Here is a 17774-nt window from a genome sequence, read left to right on the forward strand (position 1 = left end):
AAGGATTGCCATCTTATTAGTGACACTCTCTTACCTGAACTGTCTAAGCTCCTTCAGAGGTTCTTACTGCATAAGCTGCTGTTAAAGTTCAGAAGTAGTTACAGCCAACAGAGGCAACTCTGTTTTCATTTAAAGATAGTAATACTAGTAGGATCTCTAAAAATCCATTACTTTTTCCCAGTAAGCCTTATGTTGAGGTATTTTTTCTTATGTTGAAACAATACTCCTCATTACTTCTTGAGAGCCTTCATGTTTTCTATGTTTAATAAAGTTTTGATATAAGTTAACACAAATTTGTAGTGTGGAAACATTTGTCAATCTGTAAGCGCTTTTGTTGTTATTTTTGTATAGCAGTTCTTGACTATGGCCAGTGTGCAGACATTTGGATATCTGGTGGTCTTCTCAAAACAACCTTAATGTAGATTTCCATAAAAATTCCTACTAGCTACTGACAGATTATTGTTTAATTTACTTCTTAATCACCTTAAACTGGCTGACTCCACACAGATCTATACCTTCAACAAAAAGAGTGTATAGTAGGTACTTGGCCATCAATTTTCTTCTTATAACACTGCTTTCCTTCTATTCTCAGTAGAGTAAGACGTTCTACTAAAAGACCTATAGCTACTCATCCAGCATATGAAAGAACTCCTTGGGGAAAAACACTAATAATGAACAGTCAACTGACTGAAAGGTGTGTTTTACCTTCAACTGAGACCTACACTGAGCTACAATGGCCAACCAAGTGAACACGGCAGCACATCTCCTTTGTGAAAGGAGCAGATGAGGAGATCAACATTAGCTCCCACCTGCTCAGTTTCTTGTTTGTATCTATCAGCACGTTCCTCAATGGATTTTTTCTCAGACTGAGTTTGTTCCAGGTCCTTCCGTAGCTTGGCAATTTCTTCCTGCAGACTGAGGACCCGTCCAGTAGCAATCTTAGCCTCTTCTTCACTTAGCTGAAGACGTTCTAAATCACTTCGTAGTTTCTCAGTCTCTGAGTTGTATATTCCTTCCAGATTGGTCAGTTTCTCCATGAGGCATTTGTAGTCTTTGTTCTGTAAACACACACATGAGTGACAGTAAGTAAATATACATACCATGAAATGTACTTAGTGAGAAAACCATGCCTATTCATCATATTCATGCTATATCACTGCAGCACTGATATAGCCTCTAACCAAAATACCAGTGACAACATTTAAAGTAACACAATCAGTACCCTCTTAGTGATACAAAAACAGAACAGACACAATTATTTATCTTTTACGTGAGATGAGCAACACAGATGTGATTCTCTCATAGTCTCAAGGAGAGTTACCATACTAAATTCTCTTCCCTGATTCTCAATCCAGGAATAGGAAAATCTAGATTTGTTTTTAAAAACAAATCAGTGTGCTACTAAAAGTCATGTGCTGGCTAGTGACGTATAGGAATGATAAAACGGCCTCAAAATCACGTTTTACAAATCTCTTTGTTTAACATCTGGAAACACCTCCCATTCAGAAAACCTTTCTGATGAATTTTATTTCATTCTGTTTTCTGTTTTTCTTTGTCATCATTAGTATTTATATGTCACTAACTACCTATATAATTTGCAGGTGCTAAAATATTACTTGGTAATAACTATCTGTAAGAAATCAAACTGTTATCTCTGCAAATAGACTGCAGATTCCTCAGAAGCATGGACATCTTCCTGCTTTTTTGGCCATCTCAGTGCTAAACAACTCATCTACAAAAGGAACAATACACTACACACAACTGAATGATAATGATGAAAGAGCTGTGTAAAATATAAAGTACAGTATGACTCTCAGTCCTAACCTTTTGGATTGCTAGTAAACCTGTCTGTGTTCTCAAAAACAATTTCCTGCCTTGGTTCTCGCAGTTATAATCTTACCTATGAGCTTGTCATGATTTCCATGCTCATTCATGTCACTACTGTCTTACTTTTTTTTGCTGAGACTGAGAGGTAAAGTCAAGAGGAGACAATGCTGAAGATAATCCCAGTGTATTTCACTGGGCATGCTGCACTTTTAGGGTTGCTGTTCAAAACACACCTGCTCATCAACTTTGCGCTGCAGCTGCATGATCTTGTTCTCCATGCCGATGTGGAGCTTCTTATAGCGCTCCACGGAGCGGGCCTCGATCTTAAGTTTCTTCAGCTCGCGCTTGGCCATCATCCGTCGGAAGCAGCACTGAAGGTAGATGATGGCGTGAATGCTCCTCCTGTAGTAGGTGCGAGCCAGCCAGCCACGGACCCACTTCTGAATGATGACTGCTTTGTGCTCACGGAGTATCTGGAGAGAAGGGTAGGTGCAAGTAATGTCAGACCCTGGATTACACTCAGTGTTCAACTCTATCACCCTATGGGTGCAGGCTGAGAACAACACATTAACTAAAGGGAAAGACATTAGGAAAGCTGAAGTAACAATGTATTACATGAGTGTACTTATCACAAATAAATGGAAGCACAAATTGTTTTAAAAGATGATTGAAATGTAATCTTTAAAAGGCAATTTGAGAAACATATATAAAACATGTATTATATCTACATGCCATATGTGGAATTACATGTCTATGTATGATGATAAACAGAGTATACACATAAGAGCCATCAAAATTAAAGACACCAGATTACTAAATAGAAAACTAATCTAAAAATAAAGAAAGATGCATTAGGTTTCTTATGACTACATGATTTCTAAAAGCAACCGGTTATCCTTCAGAAAATAAACAGAACTTGATACCCTGTGAATTATGTGCTAGTAAAATAGATTTATCCACTACCCTTATTGCTGGCTTCATGTCACTGTGCATTAGGTCTCTGCTTGAGGACATAGGGTATGTTTGGTAAGCAGGCTATAGAAGCCAACACTTGGGGGTACTGCAAAGTTTATTATTAATTTATTGATTTTTTTTTTCCCCCAGAAACAAAAAAATGATTCTCTTATTTGCCATTTTTGAGGAATACCACTCTAGTGAGGATTTCCCATTGCTTTACAAATGTAGCACAAATCCACTCATGGGGTTCAAAGGTAATAGGGACAGAACTTTAAAAGGAAAGCTAAAAGAAAGATAAAGTAAACAAATCTTAATTTTATATTGTGTTTTCTTAAAAAAAGATATTCCCCTAAACTTATAAACACTCATTCATCCTTAAGAGATAAATCTCTTGTCACTAATGACCATCAAGCAGAGATTGTGCAAACAATTTCCAGGAATGATAGGGAAATTCTTAAATTTTAGGAAGGGTTGAACTAGCAAGATTTTGAGGTCCTTTCAAAACTATGATTTTATAAAATGGCAAATAGATGGGGAAACAGTGGCTGACTTTATTTTTTGGGACTCCAAAATCACTGCAGATGGTGACTGCACCCATGAAATTAAAAGATGCTTACTCCTTGGAAGGAAAGTTATGACCAACCTAGACAGCATATTAAAAAGCAGACATTAATTTGTCAACCAAGGTCCGTCTAGTCAAGGCTATGGTTTTTCCAGTGGTCATGTATGGATGTGAGAGTTGGACTATAAAGAAAGCTGAGCGCTGAAGAATTGATGGCTTTTGAACTGTGGTGTTGGAGAAAACTCGTGAGAGTCCCTTGGACTGCAAGGAGATCCAACCAGTCCATCCTAAAGGAGATCAGTCCTGGGTGTTCATTGGAAGGACTGATGTTGAAGCTGAAACTCCAATACTTTGGCCACCTGATGCGGAGAGTTGACTCATTTGAAAAGACCCTAATGCTGGGAAAGATTGAGGGCAAGAGAAGGGGACGACAGAGGATGAGATCGTTGGATGGCATCACCGACTCAATAGACATGGGTTTGGGTGGACTCCGGGAGTTGGTGATGGACAGGGAGGCCTGGCGTGCTGTGATTCATTGGGTCGCAAAGAGTCGGACATGACTGAGTGACTGAACTGAACTGAACTTAACTTGTGTGATATGAATGTTACAATGTATTCACTTAAGTACTCACTAGTGATTATGATAAAGGGATACAATATACCTTTTATGAAACTTTTTTTAAATGTAAAAAATCTCTGAAACCATCTATTCAGATAGTAGCAATTTGGTAAGATCATTGAAAAAACAGTTCTTATTTTTAGGTTATGTAGCTGAGAAAAATAATGAAATCATATGCCATCCCAGATAATACAAAAGAAAGAAGTAGTTGTGTTTAAAGTCATCAAATATAAAACAAACATGGATTTCCCTGGTGGCTCTGTGGTAAAGAATCAGCCTGCTAAGCAGGAGATGTAGGTTTGATCCCTGTGTCAGGAAGATCCTCTGGCGAAGGAAATGGCAACACATTCCAATATTATTGCCTGAAAATTCCCCTGGACAGAAGAGCCTTGCAGGCTACAGTCCATGGGGTCCCAAAAGGGGCCAGACATGACTTAGCAACTAAACAACAACAAAATAAACGTAGGTGTTTCAGAGACCTATATAGTGTCTTCAGCTAACTCAAGACTACCCCTTTGGGCTGTTTTCCTAATGCCAAGGTAGCCTTCAGTTCCCACTAAGTGCAGTCACCATGCATCATGCTGCAGTGGGCAGGGCATCCTGTGATCTCACTCAACATCAGAATCCTGAGGGAAGCCCCTGTCTATCTGGATGAATAGTGACAAACTGGGTAAAACTCAGTGATGGCAAACTGAAGGCTTTCAGAATTAAAAAAAAAAAACAAAAAACAACTCAAGCAGCAGACAATGGCAAAGCTATTAATGCCAATGTTCCTATTCAATTTCCTTCTCCCCCATGTAACTTCAGACATTGGTCTATTTCTGTAATTTCAGCCAAATGGAAACAGTATATAATTAGAGCTTCCATTCTCAATCTCATTTCCATTGATGAGTCAGAGACATTAAATAACACTTGCTTTCACTTTAGGACCTCCCAAAGCTGGAGAAGGGGAGGCTGAGATTGGAATCACAGCTAGAAGGATCACTAAGGGGGTGCCACTGGCCTATACATGAACTAGTCTCTAAGCTGGTACCCTCACTAGGTCCAGTCACAGTGGGAGCTAAGCTGGCTAGAGACTTCAACTGCTAACCAATAGCCTCAAATCCCAGTTCAGATGTTCCCAAAGAGAGTACTGAGGAAAACAGGAGAGTAACCGGTTTGGCATATCTAACAGGTCAAGTTTAATAAGGCTTTACATTCCCTTGAAAGCTCATGCTTGAAAAGAAGGAACACTTAACCATAAAGCAGGCATGGGCAGAAAGACCTGGAGAAACTGTCTTCAAATTTTCTTCAAAGCACAGCTATTTAAATATGCTCATTCAACCCTCACTAGCTTTCTATTTTTCTTTGTTGTCTAAAATTAATTTAAATTAAGAAAGTAAAACAAACACATGAATAGGGTCCAGGGTCCAGTATGCCCACATACTGCCTATGATTAGAGAAATGTCCTATATCACTCAACTGACTCTCCTTCTAACAATGTCCAAAGGGCTCCAAGATCTAGACTGTTCAGTTCAGTTCAGTCGCTCAGTCATGTCTGACTCTTTGTGAGCCCATGGACTGCAGCACACCAGACCTCCCTGTCCATCACCAACTCCCAGAGTTTACTCAAACTCATGTCCATTGAGTCCATGATGCCATCCAACCATCTCATCCTCTGTCATCCCCTTCTCCTCCTGCCTTCAATCTTTCCCAGCATCAGGGTATTTCTGGCTTATTAGGAATATATTCTAAAGAACAGTCTCCAGACTAAACCACAAAGCTACAGTCATCAAGACAGTATGGTATTGGCACAAAGACAGAAATATAGACCAATGGAACAAGATAGGAAGCTCAGAGATAAACCCACACACGTGTGGGTACCTTAATTTTGACAAAGGAGGCAAGAATATACAGTGGGGCAAAGATAGCATCTTCAATAAGTGGTGCTGGGAAAACTGGACAGCTATGAGTGAAAGAATGAAACTAGAACACTTCCTAACACCATACACCAAGATAAAATCAAAATGGATTAAATACCTAAAGGTAAGACCAAAAACTATAAGACTCTTAGAGGAAAACATAGAACACTCCATGACATAAATCACAGCAAGATCCTCTATGACCCATCTCCTAGAGTAATAGAGATAAAAACAAAAATAAACAAGCAGGACCTAATTAAACTTAAAAGCTCTTGCACAGCATAGGAAACTATAGGCAAGAAGAAAAGACAACCCTCAGAATGGGAAAAAAATAATAGGAAATGACAACTAACAAAGGATTAATTTAAAAAATATATAAGCAGCTCACATAAATCAATACCAGAAAAACAAACACCCCAATCAAAAAGTAGGAAAAAGATCTAAACACACGTTTCTCCAAAGAAGACACACAGATGGCTAACAAACACATGAAAAGATATTCAACATTGCTCATTACTAGAGAAATGCAAATCAAAACTACAATGAGATATCACCTCACACAGGTTAGAATGGTCATCATCAAAAAGTCTACAAACAATAAATGCTGGAGAGGGTGCTGGAGAAGATGGAGAGAAAAGGGAACCCTCTTGCACTTCTGGTGGGAATGTAAACTGATACAGTCACTATGGAAGATGGTATGGAGATTCCTTAAAAAACTAGAATAAAACCACCATATGCCCCAGCAATCCTACTACTAGGCATATACCCTGAGGAAACCAAAGTTGAAAAAGACACATGTACCCCAGTGTTCACTGCAGCACTATTTACAATAGCTAGAACATGGAAGCAACCTATATATACGTCCATCAACAGATGAATGGATAAAGAAGCTGTGGTACATACATACAATGGAATACTACTCAGCCATGAAAAGGAACACATTTCAGTCAGTTCTAATAAGGTGGATGAACCTAAAGAACAGACTCAAAACCTTGCTGAAATAAAAAAGAGAAAAAATGTTTATCGACCAGACCATATATTGTTAGAGGTGATGATTAGGTAAGACTAATCTGGTGATCCACTATCTCTAGTCATAATGATTATGCTAGACATAAAGCTTACTTGTCAAATATTTCTATAGCATCATACTCCAGTTAATACAACTTTAACTACATTGATATTACATTTGATTTCACTTTATCATGGTAAGTTCTTCCAAATTTGTTTCATTCTTAATCATTTGTTCATCTGTCATATACTTTACCTATTCAAAGCTCACCATAATTAGCTGAATAAAGACCCCTAGATTCCTCCATGAATCTGTAAGTGTTACTTTATTTGGGGAAAGGGTCTTTGAAGGTATAATTAAGGATCTTGAGATGGAGAGATTATCCTGGATTATCTAGGTGGGACCCAAATCCATCATAAGTGTTCTTACAAGAGACAGACAAAAGGAAGTAAAGTTAGACACAGAGAGAAGATGATGTGAATGAAGATGGAGACAGGGCTTGGAGTGACATGGGCACAAAAGTATAAGGAATCTTGGTGGCCTCCAGCACTAGAAGAGGCAAGGAATGGGTCCTCTCCCCATAGCTTCTGGAGGGAGTGTAGCTCTGTTGACATCTTGTTTTCACAGTTCTTGCCTCTAGAACTGTGAGAAAGTTCAATGAGAAATTTCTCTTGTTTCCAACTACTAAGTTGGTGGTAATGTATTACAGCAGCCACAGGAAACTAAAATGTCACTCCCCCCCCTCCCAATTACATACACAAAGGGAATAAAAAAGGTAAGCTTTCTTTTTCCAAGTCATGTTAATAAATAAATAAATATGTACTTATTATTTAATATTTAAAAATATATTTCAATTGTTGGTTGAAAAGGAAAGTGAAAGTTGCTCAGTCATGTCCGCCTCTGTGACCCTGTGGACTATACAGTCCATGGAATTCTCCAGGCCAGAATACTGGAGTGGGTAGCCTTTCCCTTCTCCAGGGGATCTTCCCAAACCAGGGATCAAACCCAGGTCTCCCGCATTGCAGGTGAATTCTTTACCACTGATCCACAAGAGAAGCCCAAGAATATTGGAGTGGGTAGCCTATCCCTTCTCCAGGGGATCTTCCTTGTCTCCATACAAGTCCTACATCCATAGGAGGACCTGTGGCACTTTGTACAGACGTGGAGTTTGATTAATGTTAATGGGACGAATAAAAAAGTTGAAGACAATGCCTCACCTTGTGATACCTGTTTCTGGCCAAGTAGCCTCGCAAATAAGACTGAAGGACAATCGTGGCAGTCCGCGTGATCTTGTATCTCCGGCGAGCTACACACATGCGCCAGTACTTCTGAATGATAGTGGCTGCCTTGGTTCTGCGCAGGAACTTAGCATAGCTGGTAGAGAAAGAGTGGCGAGTTGTCAGGAGTCAGAAAAACCCAGGAACACATTTTGTAGAGGACGAAAGCACCAATATCTTGGCATAATAAGTAGTACTTCCATTGATTATTCTAATAACATACATGTTAAATCAACATTTATATTTCTTATATTTGTAGTTATTGTATGATCCCCGAATATCTGTCCATCTGTTATCTCAAATGAGCCTTACCTAACCCTAAAATGTGGGATGTCCCATATTACTCAATTTTACAAGAAGCTAAAGGTCATAAAGGTTTATTCCTTTTAGGACTGTGCTCATTACCCCAGGCTATGTCCCCCTTACACAGCGGACCAGTTTACACAGTAATACCATACCTACTTATCCCCAGCTTCCTGAGCTCTATCCATTGCTAATGCATGATGTTTTTCCTCAATCTATTTACTTGGGCATAAGTTCTTTATCATTGATTCATGTCTTCTGATAGCTCTAAATTAAAATTATCCTAATATGTAATCACATGTAAGTTAATTCTTTTCTACAGTTCTCAGCTTATTGCTCCTAAAAACGCCTCAATGGAATCATTCTTAACAGGTTATATTCATGATTGCCCTAATTTACAGATGATTTCTTCAAGTCCATTAAAAGTGAAAGAGAAAGTCGCTTAGTGTCTGACTCTCTGCAACCCCATGGACTATACAGTCCATGGAATTCTCCAGGCCAGAATACTGGAGTGGGTAGCCCTTCCCTTCTCCAGCAGATTTCCCAACCCAGGGATTGAACCTAGGTCTCCCACACTGCAGGCAGATACTTTACCAGCTGAGCCACCAGGGAAGCCCAATATAAATGTATAAAAAATACATACTGAGGACATGAGTAGACAGTAATTTGTATTTTTTTTGAGGTTCAATCTGATTCATAAAGGTGAGTGAAATTCTATTCTATTTAACTGTCTTATGAGTTAATTACTTGGAACTAAGAAGAGATAAGGTGTTGCCTTGAGTGGATGTGACAATTGGACTTTAAAGAAAGCTGAGTGCCGAAGAACTGATGCTTTTGAACTGTAGTGTTGGAGAAGACTCTTGAGAGTCCCTTGGACTGCAAGGAGATTAAACCAGTCCATCCAAAAGGAGATCAGTCCTGAGTGTTCATTGGAAGGACTGATGTTGAAGCTGAAACTCCAATACTTTGGCCACCTGATGCAAAGAGTTGACTGATTTGAAAAGACCCTGATGCTGGGAAAGATTGAAGGCAGGAGGAAAAGGAGATGACAGAGGATGAGATGGTTGGATGGCATCACTGACTCAATGGCCATGAGTTTGGGTAAATCCTGGGAGTTGGTGATGGACAGGGAGGCCTGGTGTGCTGCAGTCCATGGGGTTGGAAAGAGTCAGACATGACTGAGTGACCGAACTGAACTGCCTTAAGTGGTAGGGTGACCACCCCACCCCAAACTGTCCTAGCTTAGACAATAAATCAGATGCACTCTCCAATCTTGGCTTTCCCTGAGCCAGCGTGTACACGCCACCAGGACACCTACCATCGGGCCTGGTGGCCTCGCACGTATCTCTGCACAATGATGGCAGCCTTGCGCATGCGCAGGTACTTCTTCCGCAGCAGCCACCCTCGAATAGTCTTCTGGATCCGGATGCAGGCAGCCCTCAGCTTGTCTGCCCTCAATTTTTCTAGATAGGCCACTTGACCAGCCCGGAAAAAGATCTTTGTCTTCCCAAACTGGTATTTGTCCTTGTCCTGTATTTGGAAGAAACTACATACTCAGAAGTAGAAATGATGACCAAATAAGCGAATTTTAAAGAGAAAAAAATATGTCTAAAAGCAGAATCAGTAAAGGGATGAAACTATTAGCTAAAACTTGGGCTACATCACAAGTATCTAATGGAGCCAGCTTTTTGATCCTAGGCAAGTTGAGCGAATAGAAGGGACTTTAAGGAAAACCGCAGTTTAAGAGTTATTTTCCAGAATTAGTCTACCTGGAATTATTATCTGAGGCCCAAAACTTGGTTGTGGGTTATAGGCAGCTACTATTTGCTTGTTTGTATTTTAAATATCTCAAGGAAATGGAGATGCTCACACTCCCTCTGACTGACCCGGACTGTAAGGATTACATCGGGCTGTGAGTTCCATGAGAAAGCTGAAGGGACAAAAACACCAGTGTGAAGAAAAAGGCAGGAAGTAATACATACAAAATAAAAACAAAAAGATAAAAAATGCTGCATATTCATGTTAAGAGTTAAGTTTCTCAACAGTTATCTCTTGTTTTTATCAATAGACTGTCCGTCTACAAATTTCAAAAATATAATCATTTATAATGCTCACTGACTTCTGATTATAAGCAAAGTTGAGCAGTAAACACAGATAGATAGGCATGCTATTTTTGGTCTATTACATTCTGACCCAACGTATCTAAAAGCATGTGATTAATTAAGCATCTCACATTGAAAGAGTAGAGTTTATTTGCAACAATCAATATTGTGATCTGAAATTTGACGTGAAAACAGAGAAAATAACTTTTCACTGTAAGCTAATATTTTCTATCTGTACATGAAAAGAGAAAATAGGAAATCACATACATCTAAAACTATTTTAATTTAAATCAATAAATCTTACAAAGGAAGCTAGCTGGAAAAGCTAGTAAGTGGTTCCCTCTCCCAGCCCCCTCTCATCTCAGCTCCCCATCTCCCTGCTCCCCAGGGCTGCCCTCCTCTGCCCTGTGGTCCTCAAGCTCAGCTGGCAGAGGTCTAGGGGAAGAAGCTGGTGTGGATGACTGTCCCTACTTTCTGCTCTTCATTCCCTAGAAAGGACTTGGGCCAATTCAAAATGGACCCAATTCGTTTATACATCACCAGGAAAGTGGCCTAAGCTATTTCAAGAAAAAAAAAATTATTACCAGAGAAGAGATATTACATCTAATTAATAGCTAGTAATTATTACTAATTACTTCAAAGTGAGTTAATTCATCCAACCTAATGTCAAATAAGTGAAAATATAATATTCTTTAAAAGACATTTCATGAATCTTAAATTCTCCACAACATATATCAGTGGCTATCCAAGTGTAGTCCTCAAAATAGCATCAGCATCACTGGGGACTTGATAGAAATGCAAATTATTGGGCACATCCCAGACAACCAAATCAGAAATTCTGGAGGTGGGGTCTGGCAATCTGTAGTGCAACAAGTCCTGTAGGTGGCTCTGATGCATTCTAAAGTCTGCAAATGCCTTAGCTTGGTAGGCAAGACCCTTCAAACACCAACCCCCATTTCCTAACGAATTCCTTACTCCCCAGGCACCAATTTTTTACTGCAAAAACAAAAATCCTACTGTACTGTTTTTTGAGAAAACTATGCTTTCCTGCTTCCATGTGCTTTGCTCCCTATTAGGATAGTCTCCTTCCGGTTTTATACAGTCTTACCCACTTTTCAGGGCCTGACTCAAAATACATGTCTCCCATGAATTGTTCCTCCTTCCCAAAGCAGAAGTGGCTTTGTCTTCCTCTGATTTCTTGTCTCATTCACTCAGGATTTCATAGACACTAAAGTATATTATACTTGTCTTTAAAATGTGTTGATTTCAAAGACATACTATATTACCTGAGGCTAAGACTTATTTTTTCTTAATCACACAGCATTTGGCCTGGTGTCTTTCATAAGTAAGTACTTGGTAAATTTTTATCGAAAATGATCCAGTTCTAAAAAGAATGCATCTGAAGTCTGGGTTCAGGCCTCACCATCCTGTTTCTTGTATTGTCCTCACTAGTCCTTCCATCGTAGAGACAGGGAGCCTTGAACTCCAAGACAGTGTGCCTCTCTACCCTCCCACTCCTGAATTCATTGAATTAGTGGTATTTGGACACCCCTAGGACTTGTACAGGTTATAATCACAAGGCCTTTGGCAAACATCTGTTCAGATACAGATGAGTGAAAATCTTTCTTACCACTATCAGTTTCTCTAAAACATTCTTGCATGTTTGCTTTCTGTCACTTAGCACATCTTTTTGCTTCATTAGGACCCGATAGCGGCTGAAAAATTCTTGGTAAGTCCACCTATGAAAAGAAACTCATGTCAGCTTATCTAAAGGAGCAGGAACCTCCCCCGTGAGGATCCCTTGTATTTGAAAACTGCCAGGCCCACCGAGAGGGGAAACCTGCTGCGCTGATCCGAATGGTTTCCAGGACACCGCATGCTCTCAGCTGCTGCACTGCCCTCTTCTCATCAAACCTATGAGTAAAGGTAGAAATCATTAGTACACAAAAAAAATCTGGTTCTAGCCACAAACTACTGTCCTCAATCCAGAGACTGAATTCTTTTGTAAAGAGCCAAATGAATAAATTAGAAAAAAAAAAATTCAAATGTTGGAGTACTGATTCAAAATTGAAAACTCCATTTTGAGAGTGGGGAAGATCACTAGCAGTAAGAATATACACCAAAAACTCATAAGAAATACCTCTGAGCATATTTAAAAAGCCCAAGCTCCTCTGTACTGTGCGATACTCATTACATGCCTTGGCCTGACTAGCTGGTCTCATAATTCTTTAGTTCACCAGACAGAGCTATCCCAGAATAAAGACCGGCCAGCTCTGGAGATTTCTTTAACAAAAAGAACAAATTAAACGTGCCCCAGTTGGTTTTTTTGTTGCTGTTGTTAATTACTGGTGTTCTAAAAGCTATTTAACTCAGTGTATACATACTAATCATTAACAGTGTCCATGTCAGTGAAAAATATTTTATATCTTACCTGCAGTTCACTCTAGATAAACAGCACCTTAATGTCAAATTGACACTAAAAAAGGAAATAGCAAGGCCTGCTTCTTACGGGATGATCACTCCCCTTACTCCCTAGTTATGCCCTGAATGACCTATCTGAGGCTTCTGTGGTGCTATCTTCTCAGTGTTTTGTTGGTGATGGGAGATGGGGTTGGTTGATGCAAGGTAACGGGCCCTGGAGCTGTCCAGGAGAGTTGCCCAGGGCATGAAAGCTTCTTCCTGCTTCTCAGCTCCTCCAGAAAGGCTTCTTGGGAATGAGAAGAATACAACAGTCTTTGAGAAGTGCCCTGCAGTCTAAGGCAGAATCTCCAGCGGGCAGGAGTGGCAGGGGCATAGGTGAAGGAGCACGCACATGCTGCAGAGTGGGAGTTATTACAGTGTTTGGGAAGGTGCCTAATCTTTGACCCACAAATTCCTGTTCTAGAAATACAGCAGTCTAAGGAGATATTCAGGCAGGCAAATATACAGAAATGGTTGGCAAAAGATGTTAATCATAGTCAAAGAATAACCCAAATGGCCATCAACAGGGAATAACTTAAATGAGTGACGGTATGTCTCTAAAATGGGATATGATGTAGCCATTAAAATGGTGATAACGATTTGTATTTATGAAAATGGAAAACAGTCACAATTTATTAAGTTGAAAATGAAGTAAAACTGCAATTACAGCATGATTCCTTCTCTCTTATTAATCTCTCTCTCTTTCTCACAGATACACACACAGAGCAGGGAAGGACTGATCAAGAAGGATCTATGCCAGTTAATACTTATTACCTCTCTAGGTATAATGAAATGCTTTTTCATTTACTTTTATACTATTCTATATTTCCTGAAAATTGTTTTTACAATGTGCATGCATTACCTTCAAAATTAGAGAAATGTTTCTGTTTTGGAAAAAACTTCCTCTCACATATGATATTGATGGAGGACAAGATACGTGGTAAAAAGCAGACTCCTCTGATGCTTTCAACAGTTGAAAAGCAGCAGGGATGATTATGAGCCTTTGCTAAAGCAATCTTATCTCACCCAGCTCTGGTTTTAACTGAAGCCCAAATTAACCAAAAAGGTCTTAAACTGAAGTAAATTCAAAATAGAAAGTAGAACTAGAACTTTGTGGTTGACCTCAAATGTTTAAAATTGTCAGAAGGCCAGATGCTAATTTGTTCTCACATTTTTTTTTTTTTTTTCGGTCTACACTGCATGGCCTGTGGATCTTAGTTCCCTGACCAAGAACTGAATCCAGGCCCCAACAAGTGGGAGCGTGAAGTCTTGGCCACTGGACCACCAGGGAAGTCCCTGTTTTCAAACTCTTAAAAGGGAACAAAAACTGAAAAAAATTCTATTAACTAGTCATTTCCTTCTACAAGGGATGAAGATTCACCCATGTATTTTTTTTCCCAGCTGTTGGTTCGACAATCCTTATGAGATATGGATCCTTTTAAATTCAGCAGTTGAGAAATACTTACGTGAATGGGAACTTGAAGTCGTTAGGCTTGATACAGCGCACATAGTGAGGGGTAGTGGCATTCAGGGTCTCCATAAGCAGGTGGAGGGAGTTTCGGAACTGCATGAAAAAGAGCAGAAAGGCACATCAAGGTCTGTCAAAGTCAAAGATGACATAAAACAACCTAAACTTTTCTTCTAATGGCACTAGTGGAGATGACTTAGCCACCTGTGAACCTGACTGGCCCCCAGTAGTGGAGCTTCTAGGGCTTTCGGTTCAAATTTCCTTAAACCCTACCATTCATATGCTTACTCTGCTCTGTGGGAAATTCTTAATTTCCCCTCTCCCTCAGACCTTTTAAAATAGACTTTATTTTCTTAGAGTGGTTTAAGGTTTACCGCAAAGTCAGACAGAAGACACAGTAAATTCCCACATACCCTCTGCCCTGGCACAGGCATGGCCTCCCCATTATCAACCTTCCCCATCACTGTGGTACATTTGTTACAGTTGATGAATCTATTTGGACACAGCATCATTATTATTATATTAGGGTTCACTCTTCCACACACTTTTCCCCCCCACTTTTAATATAGATTTCTGTGGCTTTCTGTTGTACACTCAAAACTTTGACTAAAAATACAACCTTGCTTTAAGGATATTAAGGTCATTTAATCATGTACAGTGGGAATTTTGCTGTACAATACTGAAAAAAGTAGCAGATGACTTCAAAAAAGTACAGGAAATGAGGGGGAGAATCTGAGAGTGTATAGACAGGCTGGGGTTACCTTTAGGGACATGGCATGAGGCTGAGGGCTGTGGGCCTGTGTCAGGCCCTGCTTCTTGTCTACTCAAGAAAACAAACTGACTAGCACACAGTCTCCTGCCCAAGGCCCAAACCCTTGTTCGGGCACAAAGCTTGTCTGTCATGTTTCCCGTGCCTCCCCCCCACCTACCCCTGGGTGCACAAGACATCAGAAATGAGGGGGCAGGGTTCCTGGGCTGCAGGAGTTGTACAACTCCAGAGAGGAAACAGCCAGAGACCAAAACAAAGGCAGCAGTGGTTTGTGAGGGAAAATTTGCCCTAGAAGAATTAAAATGTAGAAAAAATGATTTTGGGCAAAGCTTCTACAGTCATGGGTCTGTGATATGAGAGAAGCAGTACGGAAGTATGAACGGACAGAGTTCCACATTCTCACAGGGAGCGCTCCAGCCTCTTGTCACCTGAGGACCCCACCTGGGAGGCTGACAAAGGAAGACCTGAGGCTCCAGTGGAGTCATAAGGGAAGCAGCACCGCAGCGACGGCTCCCGGAACTCACCTGGTGCCCCACTGTTTTCTTGTGCTCTTTGGCCGTCTGGCCTGGTCTGCCTTTGGTGGGCTTGGAAGGAATGCGGGTGAGAGGCACGCGCCCTGAAGAGGTGGCTGAGGTTGGGCTGATGGCCTTCTCATCGTCTTGAAATAATTCTGGTAGCATCTTAAACTGAGTCAGAAATAGTAAAAGGAAATTACACTCTAAACCCAAACTCAAATGGAAATCTTTACAGAAACATTAGGATGATTTGCAATCCATAGTGATTCCCTTCCTTAAGTAACTCCATTCAGAGTCACATTCCAGAAATAATCAATATCTGTGGTAGGAGCCAAAAATATGAGCAGAAGTTAACATAAGTGCTACAGAAATATAGGTGGAAAATGCAATAATTCTACAACCTTTTCTGGGGAAAATGAAATCAAAACTGCTTTGCTGAGATCTGAAATCTTAATCCATGGGAAATGCCCATCGATTTTAAATTTTAAACATTTTACTGGTTTTAAATGACAATTATTTTATGAGCAAAAGACTAACTGAAAGTCCTATTTTATCACCTCGGTTCCACAAAATGTTCCATCATCGTGCTTCATTTATCTACACACAAATTCAAATGGTTAGCATCAGCTAAAAAACATTACATCGGGAAGGGTGTCAAGAACTAGTTCTACAATATAAGATTTAAAAAAATCATGAATTAATAGTAATTTTTAGAAAGTAGTTTGGATTATAGGAAAAAGAGTAAAGCTTTGCATTTGTTTTCAAAGGATTTATAACTTAACTGCATAATTCCTGCAATCAGTTTTGTGTTCTATCAGGATAATGAAATGAAAGACTATTAAAAGATCTGGTAGTTAATAAATGAATGGATAGTATAAGTTAAAGTGGTTGGGAAAAAAATTTACGGAACAAAAGAGACTTCAAACTAATAAACAGGAACGTTTTGATATATGTACATATCTTTGCAATAGTGATGCATTCCATAGAAATAAAATAAATCCTTTTTATAAGTCAAAGTATAATTGCAACAACAATTATTTATCTAATAATCTCAGAGTATCTCTGGAAGAAATAATTTTCTTAAGAGAATTTTTTCATTACACAACAAAATCAGTTAATTTTGTTAGCTACAATGTGTATATTAACTATAAGGATACTTTAGGATATAATTCATGATGTATATAACAAATTGTTATACATGACATACCAATAACGGCTGCTATACAAATGAATGTATCCTTTGATTTACAGAGTTCATATAGCTTGGTTGGCTATAAAGTAGGGGAGGGGGGAATGTTTTACCATTATATTGTATTACAAAGGGGAAAAATAAGAGTTCCTAATAGATTTGACCTGAAAACTCAGCACGGAGTTAAGATGTTAAGTTACTTGATAATAGGCCAAGTACTCTGGAATCTATCTATACTGTTCTATCATTTACAAGTTGGTAGCTCTACATTAGCACTGCCTACCTAAATTTGTTTTTGTCTCTTCTGTGTACAATGGTTAATAGAGCTGGTTTGAAATATCATATTCACCACTGGTGCTACAATTTAACTAAATCTCTACAATATCTACCAGAAAACTGCTCAATGTTGAGAGTTCAGAATATACACACACACATGTATATGCATAAGTTTTGTGTCCTCTTTATACAAATTATGAATTTAAAATTCCCTATATTGAGTTTCCATTTCTAAAAAGTGGGTTTTACATTGTCATATTAGAAACTACTCTAAGATTTCTTCTTTAGGCAGCGTTCCTGCCTCCTCATGGCCATTTTTCCAGACTTCTTTACTGGTTCTTCCTCAGGCCAATCTCCAGAAGTTGAAAGCCTTATTCTCTACTATTTTAACCTACTTGTTCTCCCTAAGCAATCTTATCCAGTGCTATTGCTTTAAGTGCCATCTTGCTCTAAAGACTATGAATTTATATGACCTACTCTGACTTTCCTTCTGACCTGCTGACTTACATTTCCAACTTCCTATGTGATATGTCCACTTGA

The 17774-nt window shown here is 39.3% G+C and overlaps 1 protein-coding gene across 4 annotated transcripts in view; it reads right to left on the reverse strand.

The window, feature by feature from the left end:
- The window catches only part of MYO5A (myosin VA), a 200126-nt gene that overhangs the window by 57584 nt on the left and 124768 nt on the right, over positions 1-17774 (reverse strand). For all 4 annotated transcript variants that reach the window (XM_061157181.1, XM_061157180.1, XM_061157179.1 and 1 more), the window contains exons 15-22: positions 15779-15940; positions 14484-14581; positions 12385-12471; positions 12188-12296; positions 9774-9985; positions 8093-8249; positions 2061-2300; positions 810-1058 (exon numbers count right to left, since the gene is read on the reverse strand). In XM_061157181.1, the coding sequence (XP_061013164.1) occupies positions 810-1058; positions 2061-2300; positions 8093-8249; positions 9774-9985; positions 12188-12296; positions 12385-12471; positions 14484-14581; positions 15779-15940 (1314 nt within the window). The remainder of the gene's footprint in view (positions 1-809; positions 1059-2060; positions 2301-8092; positions 8250-9773; positions 9986-12187; positions 12297-12384; positions 12472-14483; positions 14582-15778; positions 15941-17774) is intronic.

Source organism: Dama dama, chromosome 12 (assembly GCF_033118175.1).
Source record: "Dama dama isolate Ldn47 chromosome 12, ASM3311817v1, whole genome shotgun sequence".
Lineage (NCBI taxonomy): Eukaryota > Metazoa > Chordata > Mammalia > Artiodactyla > Cervidae > Dama > Dama dama.